The sequence below is a fragment of the Rhea pennata genome, chromosome Z (genome assembly GCF_028389875.1).
Source record: "Rhea pennata isolate bPtePen1 chromosome Z, bPtePen1.pri, whole genome shotgun sequence".
NCBI lineage: Eukaryota > Metazoa > Chordata > Aves > Rheiformes > Rheidae > Rhea > Rhea pennata.
In genome coordinates this window covers 71,184,401-71,198,045 of record NC_084702.1, presented here as the reverse complement: position 1 = coordinate 71,198,045, position 13,645 = coordinate 71,184,401, and the positions used below count along the sequence as shown (strand labels likewise).

The following is a 13,645-nucleotide window of genomic DNA, read 5'->3' as shown; positions in this document are numbered from 1 at the left end:
ATCCTGTGGACAGAAAGGGTGGAGTGGCTATTAGGAAGCTCTCTGTTGGAATATTGTATTGCAAATTAAATAAACTTGGTAGCTTTGTGTGTCTCTGCATAGGATAATGAATTTGCAGAATATCTGAACAAGAAGATGCTAATTCACAGGAATTCGGGGGATTCTAATTCATTCTTAAGACATCAGGCAAAATGGAAATTCCCTGGGTGGATCAATTTGCTATCAGAAACAACAGAATATGTTCTCTCTCTTTTTACTTCTTGAGAGATCCAAGAGTGATGATAGTTTCTTTTTAGATGTAGTTGGCTGCTGAACTGAGCATAACTTCCCTTTGTTTGACATGTCTCACTTTTCTCAGGACCTTGGGAACCAAGTTGTCCTGCAGGCGTAGAGTGGTGTAACTGAGGAAAGCTCTTTGCTCTGAGAACAGGAACTGAGATCTGAAAGTGGGTTTTTCATTTTGAGGAACTCTTAAAAATTAATAGATGCATACTGTGTCCGTTCCATTTATTTTGGACTACTTATTAAAGCAGAAAGATCTCTGTTTAATTGAGGTAAGTTTAGTGTTACTGTTGGCTTGCTGTTCAGGCTATCTAGATCCCCTCACAATCATCTCAGTCAAACAGGTGATGGATTTTTTCAAAGACTGTTTCATGTTTTAAGTCAGAAAAATTCTGCCTTTAGACCCAATGTTAGTTCTCTTTGTAATGTTGGTATCTGTGCTATGTTCCTGTTGTAGCGGCTCGTTCTGCTGCTGCCCAAACAGCTCTCAGGTCAACCCAGCCCGTAACAAATCTATTCACACCAAGCAATAATAAAATGTTGTTCTCTGTTTATTATGAATGCAGTCTCAGCTTCTGTCCATTGATACGTGACGGTACCCAGTGTGCTTCCAGCACGTCATCCTCTGAAGGAAATACGCTGGTGCATAAAATGCTCCCTTCACTGATGGAGCAGAACAATAGTTACACATAAATCAGCGATTTGTTTTCCCTGGCAGTAAGTCAAAGCATAAAAGTAATTAACCTGACTGCAGTCTCTTGTCTTTTAATTGTCCCTCAGGTGCTGAGGCATCTCTCGGGTGCAGTGTCTTAACTCCGCAGTGCGCTGCTCCTAGGAGGTGGGGTCCGAGTGGGCCCTGCTCTGGGCTCTCTTGCAGTTACAGCAGAGGCTCTTGAGGTGCTGGTGAGTGCCAGTGCCCTATCTTTTCCTTCTTAGCTGGTTAAGGAAAATTTTTTCCTTCTCAATGTGATTTAACTCTGAATGTATGAGAATACAGTGAAGTACTGGTTTTTAAATCTGTCTCAGGCTGGGAAATAGCACAGGGCTGTGACATGTTGAATCCTCGTAACAGGCTTGGGGAACCATTAAACCGCTTTTTCATCCAGCTCTTCTTTTCCTAGAGTCATGGTGATGTGAAGAGTTTCACAGCACAGTCATTCTGCTGTTCTGCTGTTGCACGTGCAAGTTGATGTTCTGACTGTCTGATGCTGAGTTTCCACGTGCGAAACAAAACAGTGCCCAACTTAACGTGGGGTCTAAGGCCACTGTGTGGCCTCTGCTTTTTACAGCATGGAGCATCTTTTAGATTCTTGTGGTGATGGAAAGGCAAGGTTTCATTGCTCTCGAGGGGGAGGTGAGGATGTGCTGGGGTCTGATCTATAAAATGTCTTGATTTCCAGGGAAAAGTACCTGTGTGTCAGAGTTGGATCCACAGGAACAGAGCAGTCCCCAGCAGATGCAAGTCTTGCATCACTTGCCAGCCTTTCACGGGTCTCAGAAACAGCTTTCAAGAGGTGAGGGCTAGGTGTTGAGTTTCTGGCTCTGCTCTGAGTACATACACTGTAGCAGTTGGTGCAGGATTCAGATGGCAAAGTGGTCACCAAAGACTCAGTGCAGCTTATACAGAAAATGTAACAGTCCTGTAAGGTGACAGCAGTGACTAGCCAGTGTTTCCCCCTCAGAAGGGATTCCCTCTTTCCTGCTTGTGTACCGCAGGATGTGCAGGGTGTGAATTTAATGTGTTGACTTTGTCTTGGATAGCGTGAGCCTCTTGCAGTTGTCTCTTACTTCTGTTGCTTAAACAACCTTTGCACGGTGCTTGATATCACTGTGCACTGAAGGTCTGAGGCACCTGCAAGAGATGAGAAAAGCCCAGCAGAGTGAAATGGGAATCTGAGCTGATTCTGCTGTTCAGGTGGAGACAGCTCTCGTACAAGTTTGTGTACGTGGCTGGTTCTCTAAAATATGTTAATACTCTGTTCAGATTTTGCAGGGAAGAGGAAGCTATTTGTCAAATTGCTTGTGTACTTTAACTGATAATAAAAATGCATTTTGAATGCTCTGCTCTCAGCGCTGCGTTTCTTTTTAGAAGCAGTAACTAAACTGCATCTTCTCATTCTTCTCCTTTCCCGCACAACCCATCCTTGCTACTTTATTGGCTTCTCTGTCAGGATGTAGATTTTGTTGTAGTGTGGTGAGTGACCAGCTCGCAAGTCATGTGCTGGATTTAGTTAGGATGTAATCTTCTGGCCATCTGCTCAGGCACTCCCTATGTCTACACCACTCCAACTTGCAAAGCAAATGTTAAAAGTGAGCTTGAATCTGTAGTTTTTCAGAACATCCGTGTTCCCCCTAACTGAATAGGAGCGTGTTTCCATTCAAGAGATTTGAGAAATGTGGTGTATGAGCCTTACGGTAACTTGGCATGTTGGAGTTTTATTCTCTGGCTAGTGTATGATATACCCACGTGGAAAAACCATTATTAAGAAGAATTCAAAAATAAGTTGATAGCAGGAATTTCTCTGTAGAACTGAATTCAAGAATAACTATAATGTATGTTCTACTGTTGCTTTTCCACCCTCTCAAAATCATTCTGGATGTTTTCTGCAAACTCTGACTTGTATTTTATCCCTTCTAGGCTTTAGGAGTCTGTTTGGTTCTCCAGCATTTTGTAGCTAACAGATATAGAGCTTGTTATTTATTTCCATACTTTATTTAGAGTAACACCAAAATGGTGAAGGATTCCTAAGGACAACTCTCTGGATGAATCAAATGTTTACATCAATTATAATTGCTTTCATACCTGTCTGCCCAACATACATCCAGTTATTTCAGTGCAGTCTGTCTCCTTTCTAGGAGGTGTTATCAGCGCTCTTGGAAGTGAGGTGCAGTAGGTGTGACTCTCATGCCCATCTTTTTTTCCTTCAACTAAATGCACTCTCATTTGCTCAGTGAGAGCAAGTGTGTTTCTGGGCATTGGTATAATGCAGTGTGTTCACATGACAGTGCAAAGCTCTAGGCCGCTCTCTGTTCTAATTTTCTATCTTTTTTTCATTCTCTTCCTTCCTACAGAGCATTGCCACAGCCTATGTGGATTACCATTCAGTGCAATTTAATGTTTACCTCTGAAAGGCTGGGCTTTCTGCACTGCCCAGTTTGCTGAGAGCAGCCATTGGAAACTGGGAAGGATTTGACATTTCCCGTTAGTTTCCAAATAGTGGTTTCCCAGAACTCAGAAGTGCCTGTGGGATCACCTTTTTTGCTTGTGTTTTTTTTTGTTTTTGTTTTGTTTTGTTTTTGCATGTGAGTAAGGAAATCACTTATCCAGACCTCTGATGTACTTTATTTTCAGATTTTTAATTTGTGGCAGCACCAGAGCAAATGCATCTGTGATACCAGCATGGTTTCCTTTTGTGATACAAGTTTTAATCTATAAGGTGTGCTGCTTGGTGTGGCTTGATTTCAGTCTGCTTTCATGCTGAGCTATGGAATAGCAATGTTTTGTCAGTCTTTGCTGTTACACTACGACTAACTGATTTAGATTCTTTCATGGCTATGTTGCTCCTTTGCGTCATTTCTTGGACGCTTGGCATATAGAGGCCTTTAGGGAGCTCTAACGAAAGAGAACGAGCAAGTGTGGGTACCAAAAATTTCCCTTGGAGAAGCAGAGCTATTATGCCTTTCCAAAGCCACAGTTCACCAGCAGTGGCATGATGCGCACTGCTCTGCTCTGTCGCATCCAGTCTGTGAAAGAGCTGGGTCTTGGCAGTGTCTAGGGGCTATTTCTAGCTCTGGACTCCAGGATACACACCCTGTTGTACGGGAGACTCTGTGGTCTTGCAGCCAGACATGATCCTGGAGTATTACGGAAGCCGCACCTTTGCGAAGGTTTTTATGTATGCCTAAGAAGTGCTTTCCGCTGAGATAAAAAATCAAAATATGGCCAAGTTGCTTTTTCTGGGACACATTGTGTTAACTTGCAGAATGAGTGAAGGAATTGCTGGTGTAGATGAAGCTTCTGGGTTTGTGATTCAGCTCTTCTTTATAAGCCCTGCTTGTGCAGTTGAAGGTGACATTTGTTACACACAGATTGTCCTCAGGGAGTGAACCTAGGGTCTCTAGGTATTGTAAATGCAAGACTTCATTTTTGTGTTACGTGCTCTGTAGCAGGTTCAAGTTGTCCTGTGTTTCGCCTTGCTGCTGCTCCAGAGCATCCCCTTTGCTGTGAGCCCCGGGGCAGCTCTCGCTGGAGCCCTGCGCTGGGAGCTCCTCTGCGTACCAGCGCGGTAGAAGCTTTGCTATATTTCATCTAATGAACCTCTTAATATTTAAAGGTTGAGACCACAGTTTACAGCCAGCCATCTGTCCCTTAGTTTGCATATTGCTTGCTGCAAAGCCCATGTTCATCTCTGTGTGGCTGGGAGCGATTGGCCTGCGCTGGCTGCTTTTCTGATAAGTAATCCTTGAATTTCCACGCTGGGGATGCATCCACTTCCCTGCTAACAGCAGCACAGCTTGTTACCACTGACCAGGGAGTGAGACTAGTTGAAGTTTAGCTTACTGCACATGCCTCTGCCGTCTTGCTCCCTTTTTACCTTCCCTCAAGCGCATGCACTTGTTTCTTTGTGTCCCATGTCTTTCTGAAGCAGAGGGAGGATCTAAGATAATCTGATGTCTGCCGGCTCCAAGGCAATGTTTACTCATGAAACACCTGCTTTTGTGTTGTATCCAAAGGCACCTAGGAAGCAGGTAGATTGCCCTCCCTCCTCCTCTGCAGTTAAACAGATTGATTGGTTTGGAGGTTAAAAAGGAATCTGCACCTTCAGCCAGCTGGAACCCTGAACCCTGACTGTTGAGTGTTTTGCTTATACCACTAGGTTTAGCATCAGGAATACTTCAAGCCCTGAATATGGGAGAAAATGTGCCTGTTTATTTTGGAAATAAAGCTTGCAGGGCTTTGCAGTCTCACTAAAAGCTACTGTGCTTCTAGCTTCTGTTTGAGACTTCACTGTCCCGTGCTACAACTAGTATAGCATTCCCTGCGTAGAAACACCTGCCTGGGATGTGAATGCTTGCAAAGAGGCTTTATCAGATAGCGAGGGTGTTCTCCAGCATCATGCTCTGTTGTAATTCTGTGTATAACCAATGTGTATAATCATGTAAAGTTTTTTTTTTTTTTTTTATTTATTTCCTTTCCTGTTTCTCTCAGATATTAGTCACTGTGGGATATTAGTAAATGTTGGAGACCTTATTTTCTGGAGGAAGATGCACTACCTCCCTTTTCCAACTGTTTTTTGCTCTCAGCCGTATCTTGCTTCCTAGTTTGTCAAATATGTTGTTAATGTTACTCTATTTCCGTTGGGAAAACTAGGGGAGCCTGGGCATGTCTTGCCTCAGTACTTACACTTAGCGATGTCGTTGAGGATATGAGCTTGCAAAAGAGAAATGTAAACAAAATCTCAGTTCCGTGTGGACCATCTGCATACAGAGAGATAAGAACTAGTGCTGTTTTATGTTCTGATCCTTGTTTTTTGATAAACGCTGTCCTGGAATTAAATAAGAAAAGAGCTCTGAAAAGTGACATTCGAGTTCAGCCTGCTGCTTGTTTGGCATAGAGGGTTCATTTCCTTTACAGATGTCATATTATAGAGGTAATTCTTAGATGATTATTTTCAAGCTGTGATTGAAAGTCTGCTCTGTTCTGCTCTTAGGTGTTCCTCGTTTATATAGTAACATTTATTTCTTCTAGAGTATCTGTAACTTTAAGTGACCTGGTAATATGAATTACCTCTAAGTGAGGTAATAGGAAATGATGTCTTGCTAAGCAGAAATAACTTTTGTTAGCCACATTACAGTGATTTCCAAACATTAATCCTATAATTATTTTTTTTAATTGCATCAATTTAGGTAGATGAGATAGGGCACAGAAGAGGCTCTGTGTCCAGATCTGTTAAACTGTGAAAATGGGTACAGTTTTCCAACTTCCAGTTCTCTGTTGGAATGTTGTCCAGTGACACTGTGTATCTCCTAGAATGAAACTGTAGCAAGACAAATCACTAACTTCTTTTTTTTTCTTTCCTTACAGTAAAGAAAGCTAAACTTCAAGGACCACCAGGTGAGCCCTGCTCTGTTCTTGTTCCAGTCCATTTTGTTCACAGCAGCAGTGACACTTGTTCTCGTTCCTGCTCACGCTGCCCCCTTCCCCAGTTTTCATCTAACTCCTCTGTGCTCTTCTTATGATTGCCAAAAGCTACCCTGAGAGTCCAGGCTGTCTGAGTTACACCTGGTGTCATTGTGCTGAGAAACCTCCACCTGTTCACCTGACCTGAATAGGTGATGAGTTAGGAAAGTCAATTTTCATCTGTTGTGTCTGACTCTCACCCCAAGCCTGACCTTCTGTCTCATTCTTTCTTTGTCCCATTTAAAAATACGATCTGAAAATATCTGCCAGGTAGAACTGGTGTGTCCCAGTCACCAGTGTGTGCCTCTCTGGATCCAGTGTTTCCCCAGTGCTGCTTGGGGTTGCTGGATGCTACTGCAGAAGTGATTTGTTCTTTTATGTGACAGCCTTTAATGACTGTAATTGGAATTGCAATCCAATCTGTCTGGTTTTGTGTCCATATAATAAATAAAAACAAACAGCTTGTGGCACATAGTTTATAGCGTAAACAACTATTTCCCTGCACTTTGGTAGCGAGCAAGGAGTCCCTCAGCAGTTGTTTGTTGAATACAGTCTCATGCTTTTTACAAAAGCATAATCATTTTGCCTTTTTCTTGGAGCCCAGTTCGTAGTTTTTTGTAAACTTGCTTTTTTTGAAATACTGGCTTTAGGTCATCTTAAAAAAAAAAAAAAAAAAAAAAAAGAGAGAGAGAGAGAGATGTGGCTTCTGGGAAAACATGTTAAAATGTTTAGATCCAAAGCAGTCGCACAGCTGTATTGTCTTGGTATAGGGGTTATCAGGCTATGGCTGAACTGCAGGTGTATCCTTTTGCTGTCTCTTTGACCTTACCCCACATCAGATCCATCCATATCTGTGTGCACACTAGCCTTGTTTTTCCAGGAAAGGAAAACCGAGTGTACCGATCAGAAAGGAGACAGTATATACTCCAGGCCTTTTCCATCCAGCAGCTCTGCCTGGGGCTGCAAAACGTGTCCTATAGTCCAGGTTTAGCACAAGTGAAGTGTGTGGCTTCACTGACAAGCCCAGAGTGCCAGAAGGGTTGCAAGCAGTGTAGCTAGATATGGTGTCCAGCTTCCAGCAACCACCACTTCTGCCTAAACTTCTGGATCATGTCGTTTCCCTTTCCTTGCTGTGTATTAAGGTGTTTGAAGCTTGATATTGGGATATGCTATAGTAGCCTGCAGCACTGGTATATGTGAATTGGGCAGTGTTAAAATGGACTGTGATCTGACTTACACAGGGCATAGATAAAGCAGAACACTGAATTATTATGAATTGTACTTTGTTTTCTTGCTGCTTAGTATGTGTCTTGTTCCAGATTTGATACTGATAGATATGCCTGATGCAGTAACTCCCCTTAAAAGGAGGTTTGCTCATTCTCAGATGCTGATACTCAAATTTGCCCTGTGTCTGTTTGTCTGCTTTTGATTTTATTAGCAAAGTAGCAGTAGCAACAAGGAGAAAAGTTATTCCATGCTTTTTCGTCAGATTTAAAAGAAAAAGCAAAAAATCTAAATAAACCCTGGCTTGTCAAAATGTGAGCATAACATGGTCGTTCTAGTTCAGCTGATTTGACACTACACATCAGTTTTTACATGTTTGGCACAGATCACTGTATTTCCCTTCTGCCCTTAACTTGTCATTAGAAAGCCCTTTGTGGACTCACAGGTGGAAAACTGGATTGGAACTAGAAGAGCAGTCAGGCTGATTATATGGTATTTTCCATGCTTCTTGCCTGTGTGTTTTGCAAGTCTGCTTTTAGCTCTGCGTGGTCTGTGTGATAGGCCCTGTCTCTTCAGACTGTCTCTCCTTTCCCTCCTCTGCATTTCAGTAAGCAGCCATCCAAAGTGGCTGTGTTCTTCAGAATTTTACACTTCCCCCCCCCCCCCCCCGACCCTGACTTACTGCAAGTGCTTAGCTGTCTGTTGTTTTGGGGAGAGGATTTTTATTTGTTCATGGCATGAATTTATGAGAGAATTGGATTGACACTTTGGAAGGTAAAAGCCTCTGAAAGATATCTTGAATGTTGGGTCTTCAACCTAGTGATGTCTCCCCACATAGGCTTTTTATTTTGGGTTCCCTGGAGTGCAATGTATGGACTGAAAGCCTTGAAATGTGCTTATGTGGTGAAATGGCACGTGTGCTGAAGGGTATAACTTTTTGCCTCTTGTTCACCAGATAAATTCAATACGTATGTGACCCTGAAAGTGCAAAATGTGAAGAGCACAACAGTAGCAGTGCGAGGGGACCAACCCTGCTGGGAACAGGACTTCATGTTGTAAGTACGGTGTTGCGTGGCAGTGAGGTGCTTGTGCATGAGTCTTTCCACGTTTAGAGGAAGCTCCTTAGCATATTGTATCAAATGGAGTGCTTACGCAGGCAAAATGCACAAACCTGCTGACAACTTAAATCACTTGCTTTTCTATTTTATGCAGTAACCTATGCTCAAGCAGATGCAGGCTGGAAGATTGTTCCTGCTCGTGGACTGGTGGGAGTAACCTATATCCTGTAATGGTTCCAGGTTGTCTGGATTGCTGCTCCTGGATCCTGTGTGTCAAGGCACAGTGAGGACTGGCTACTCCTTCTAGGATGGGGATCCAGGAGCTGAGCGTGATACAACAGCTGGCAGGGCAGGGAGCTTGCCTGCCAGGGCTAAGTCTCACAGGACACGAGCAAGGCAAGCAGGGCAGACCCCAGGATCAGGCCAGGGTCAGCTCTGAGTCCAGGGCATCATATGAGGCAGGTTCAAGGTCAAGCTGGAGAGCAAGTGACGCTCAGGCCTGGTGAGGGTAACCAGGGTCGGACACTGCCCTGTGATGGCCAGGCAGGGGCAGGGCCGTGGTGGAGCTGAAGACAGGCACTGCTATGGTGCTGCTGGAGCAGGAACTGACAGCCTTGTGCTGGGCTGAAATGGGGCCTGGGGAGGGTGTAAGGAGGCCTGAGTGAGGCTGCTCAGGGCAATTAAGGCCTGTTAGGGTGCTGAGGGCCCTGGTGCTTTGACCCTGCTTAGCTCAATGTGGCAGCTGTCCTTGCTCAGACTTTGGCCCTTCCAGGTGCCCCTGGGCTGGTGCCCACAAATGTGCTTTCCAGCTGCCTTACTGCAGCCATCAGAGATGCTATCAGCCCCTGCCCGGAGCAGCAGAGAACTGGTGCCTGCTCTCTCAGGTCTTCTGGTGTAGTTGGCACTTCTGATTTTCCCTGGTCCTCGTGGTCCCAACACAGTCAGAGATTTCCCAGTATCTCCTAGGATAGTGAGTTTTTTTGCTCATAGATTAATACCTCATTCATATATTGCATCTGCTTCTCTTCCTACAGCTTTTTAAGACAAAGTGAACTAAACTTACTAAATCACAGACTCTAAATGTTTGATCTGTTCTTGGCATGGACGCTGCTATTGGTTGTGGGAATGATGTTCATCTTGTGGAGTCAAAGCTAGTGTTGCTGGTTTTGAGTGGTCTAAGGCTTTTGCATAGCCCTTGTAGCAAGACACCCACATAGCACTTTGTGAGTTTGCTCCCCGCATAGAGCAGCAGTCAGTTCTCTCCACAGAGTGGGAAACTTTTGTCTCTGGGTAAGGAGCTCACCTGGTTTGGAAGTGTTGCTATCATAGCTGTGCTCCCATGTCCCTTGTTTTGTGGCCTTCGTCTCCTTTTGGAGCAGGATGTGGGGTGTGTGCTCCTCCTGCAAGGAGAGTTGGTAGCCCGTTTTCCGTCTTCAGAGAAACGTGAATTGTACCATCATCTTAGCTTGGTACTTTCTGTTTAGACCAGGGCTGTGGCTGTCATTAGGGTAGACCAGGCAGCTCTGAGGTAACCCCGCTAAGGGAGGCTAGGGCAGGGAATTGTACCCATCTGCCAAATCCCATGCTAGTACACAAGCTATTAGCTAATTCTTTCTGTGCTTTGGGTGGGAACTGTGGGCAAGAACTAGCTTTAAACAATGCCAAATACTGAGGAGACTACTCAGGAGTGACTGAAGATAGGCAGGTTTGTTTTAGATGACTGTTTTCACCACTGTTCTCTTCCTTCTCCCCTGGAACTGCTCTCCTCTTACAGCTGGGAGCTTAGCTAGCATGCTGTAAGGTCGCTCTGCTGCTCTGTAGTTGCTAAGGGATATATAAGCAGCATGTCAGCTGAACTGCCTCGCCCGGGTCTTCCTTGCTTTTACCCGGGCAACACCATGGATATGGTAACGTGTATTTGTAGCATGTGGCAGCCAGTGGGTTTTGCGTGAGCAAAACATGTACATTAAACTGGCCCAGAAGAATTAACACTGGTATTTCAGTGCTACTCTTTGCTGGTTTGCTCATCTTTCTGGAGCTGGAAAAGGTTTCTGAATACAGTGTATTTTTTTTCCCGAAGGGAAGGGAGTTTATACTGTGTTTCTTTACTTTTTTTGTAAGGCATGGTAGAAAAACACCCTGCAAGCAGGAAAATGCTTTCTGTGTGTGTGTGTTGGTTTTGCTTTTGAACTCCTTGTGAGAAATAACATTTTGGATTTTGAGGCTTTGTGAATGTTTGAGATTTGCTTATTTACTGGATCAGTAAAGTGCTTTAATGTCGTCTTTGGGGACACCATCAAATTTTGAAGAAGCCTTAAAATGAATGCACACTTACAAGTAAGCACCTCTTTAGTGAAAACACAAACTATGATATTTAAAACATGATGATTAAAGCAATGTTGAAGTTGGTAGAAGTCTTTCACTTATTCTTTGTACATATGGAATGGGAGCGACATTAAATCCAAATCTTAGCTCTTTTGTTTTTTGATGTTGTTCTGCCTCTAACCAGAAGGTGGAGAAAGGGAGATGTAGTCAAGGCAATCAAAGCCACTGTCATAAAAATCTTTCTCTCATAGCTGGTGACCTGTCCTGTGGAGCCCTGGACAGAAGCCCATGGTTGTCTTACAGTCAGAATCTTGCTCTATAGATGTAGATTGGCTCAGCCATACTGTAAAACCACGGTCTTTGCTTCGATCTAATGAATCTTCCCTCCCTCCTCCTCCTGGCCTCATGGTGGTCCAACTAACAGAAAATCACTTGTTTCTGTCGTTGTTGCAGGTTTATCTGAGCAGCAAGATAAACATCATCTCCCCAAGAGGGAAGCAGGAGGATGGTACTGCAGTGATGATGTAGGAGGCTAGTTTTTGGCTCATTTCAAACCATGTTAGTTAGCAATATCCAAAATGAGAGGGTTGGAGACTCAACTTCAAAATGCTAATAGTAAATTTACAACAAGACTGTGGTTAGCTTAATTTTAAACTGTGGTGGATTAACTTGTCCAAGTACTCGATACTCCTAACCTTGTTTTTGGTGTCCTAAAACATAGGTGCTTGGATTTAAAATAGATGTTAATGTGTTTTGTTGTAGCTGTAGGGTTTATTTTGAACCTTGTAGATAGATACAACATACTCTTTCCAGTGTGTCTCTGAGACAAAGCCCAAATAGTTGTTGGAATTTACAGCAGTCCTTTTTTGGATATGAGGACAATCTGTGGAAATTAGCAATTAACAGGCTTTTAAATTCCTGTGATAAACTTCACACGGGTGCATTTGACTGGACAGAAGGACAGTAGGCAGCAGCGCTTTGTGGCCAAAATACCTAGTTTTGGAGATTAGCAGGTGGATAAAGGGCAGTCTTGAACGCAAACAAGAATGGGCAACAACATTGCTACATAGTAAGTGTGAGACCGCTGTGTATTAACAGAGAGCTTGGGGGCCTTCTCTTCTTTATACTTTTTCCCAAAATTGAAGCTGTACACATCACACTGTTCTTAGACATGTTATAAACTACAATAAAAGAGAGGAGGCATAAATGGCATGGAGCACAAGGGAGAAGCGAATTTGAGATATATCCTTTGCTCACTGAGAGGGACGACAATCGTGAAAAGCTTTTGACAGGTATTTCCAGGGGCATAGCACACAAAGACTGTGTGGTTGTGTTGCCATGTGGTGCCAGGGACTCACATGGCTCCAAGCCTTGCAGCGCCATACGGAGGAACAAGCTAGTGCAGGATCCGATACAGTGCAACTCAGCACCGAGTGATAGGTAGTGCTGCTAATGCAGCTATGCTGTGTGTGAAATTATTACTCTTGGCGTGTTGCAGCTCTGTTCACAGATGCGTATTGGCATGTTTGAGCCTGCCATAGCACGCACGCTTGTGTTGCTGAGGGAAAGGAGATGCTCACTTTGTTAGAAGTAGAGATGGCTGCTGACAGAAGAGCTTACCTCTGTTTCAGTCCAAAAATCTACTGCTTCTTCCTGTGTATATAGCTGCTGAGATGAGTTTCCAACTCTGGCAGTCCATGAGATAGTTCAGGGTTTTATTTTGTGATTTTTGTGCTGTTAAACTGAGAGAAACCGACCATTAGGAGTGAATGTTCCCTATGAGTGCAAGCCACTGTGGCCCACACAGGTTCCTTCCAGAAGCTGTCTGTAGCTTGAGTAAGCTACGTGGAAAGAGTTCACTGCTGTGATCACAGTGGTAATGCAGCATCTTGAGCAGACCTGGATTGTGTTCTGCTTTTTCCTCACCTGTGCTGCTTTTTGTTTTCTTGCAGTGAGATCAGTCGGCTGGACCTGGGCCTAATTGTTGAAGTATGGAACAAAGGACTGATCTGGGACACCCTGGTCGGGACCGTGTGGATTGCTCTGAAAGCCATTCGCCAAGCTGATGAGGTTAAGCTGACACACCAATTTTATTGTGGGAGCACCACAGTTGATAGTTAATGTGTTACAAAGCTTGCCTGGTGCAGATCAGAGCTGTGCTTCTCAGCAGAACTTCAACTGGTAAAGCTGGAACAAGAAGGAAGCTGCCAACATGAAGCAGTTGAACTTAAATAGGTTTCTGTGATCTTGTTCCACTCATGTGAACTCAGAATATAAGGCTTAATAAGTTAAAGAACACGCATTTTTGGCAAGCGGCTGAAGACTCAGATACAGACTCCTTATTTATTTATTTATTTATTAAGTCCCTGCTAAAGACAGAGGGTGTTATAGTTGTCCTAGTAATAGGCAAGCTGACTTTTAAGGAAGTCCTAGGGCATGTCTACATCATTTTCCTGCAACTGCTGAGTGCAGCATTAGAGGATATCTAGTGGTGTTGATTCCTGTTTTAAAAAAGTAGGAAATAGGCTGCACTCATATCTGTAATTCTCCGAACTACTGGATCTGTCATTCCTTG

The 13,645-nt window shown here is 43.8% G+C and overlaps 1 protein-coding gene across 2 annotated transcripts in view; it reads left to right on the top strand.

Moving 5' to 3' along the window:
• UNC13B (unc-13 homolog B) overlaps positions 1-13,645 on the top strand; it is a 212,838-nt gene that overhangs the window by 19,438 nt on the left and 179,755 nt on the right. For both annotated transcript variants that reach the window (XM_062599298.1, XM_062599297.1), the window contains exons 2-4: positions 6,368-6,397; positions 8,643-8,742; positions 13,023-13,140. In XM_062599298.1, the coding sequence (XP_062455282.1) occupies positions 6,368-6,397; positions 8,643-8,742; positions 13,023-13,140 (248 nt within the window). The remainder of the gene's footprint in view (positions 1-6,367; positions 6,398-8,642; positions 8,743-13,022; positions 13,141-13,645) is intronic.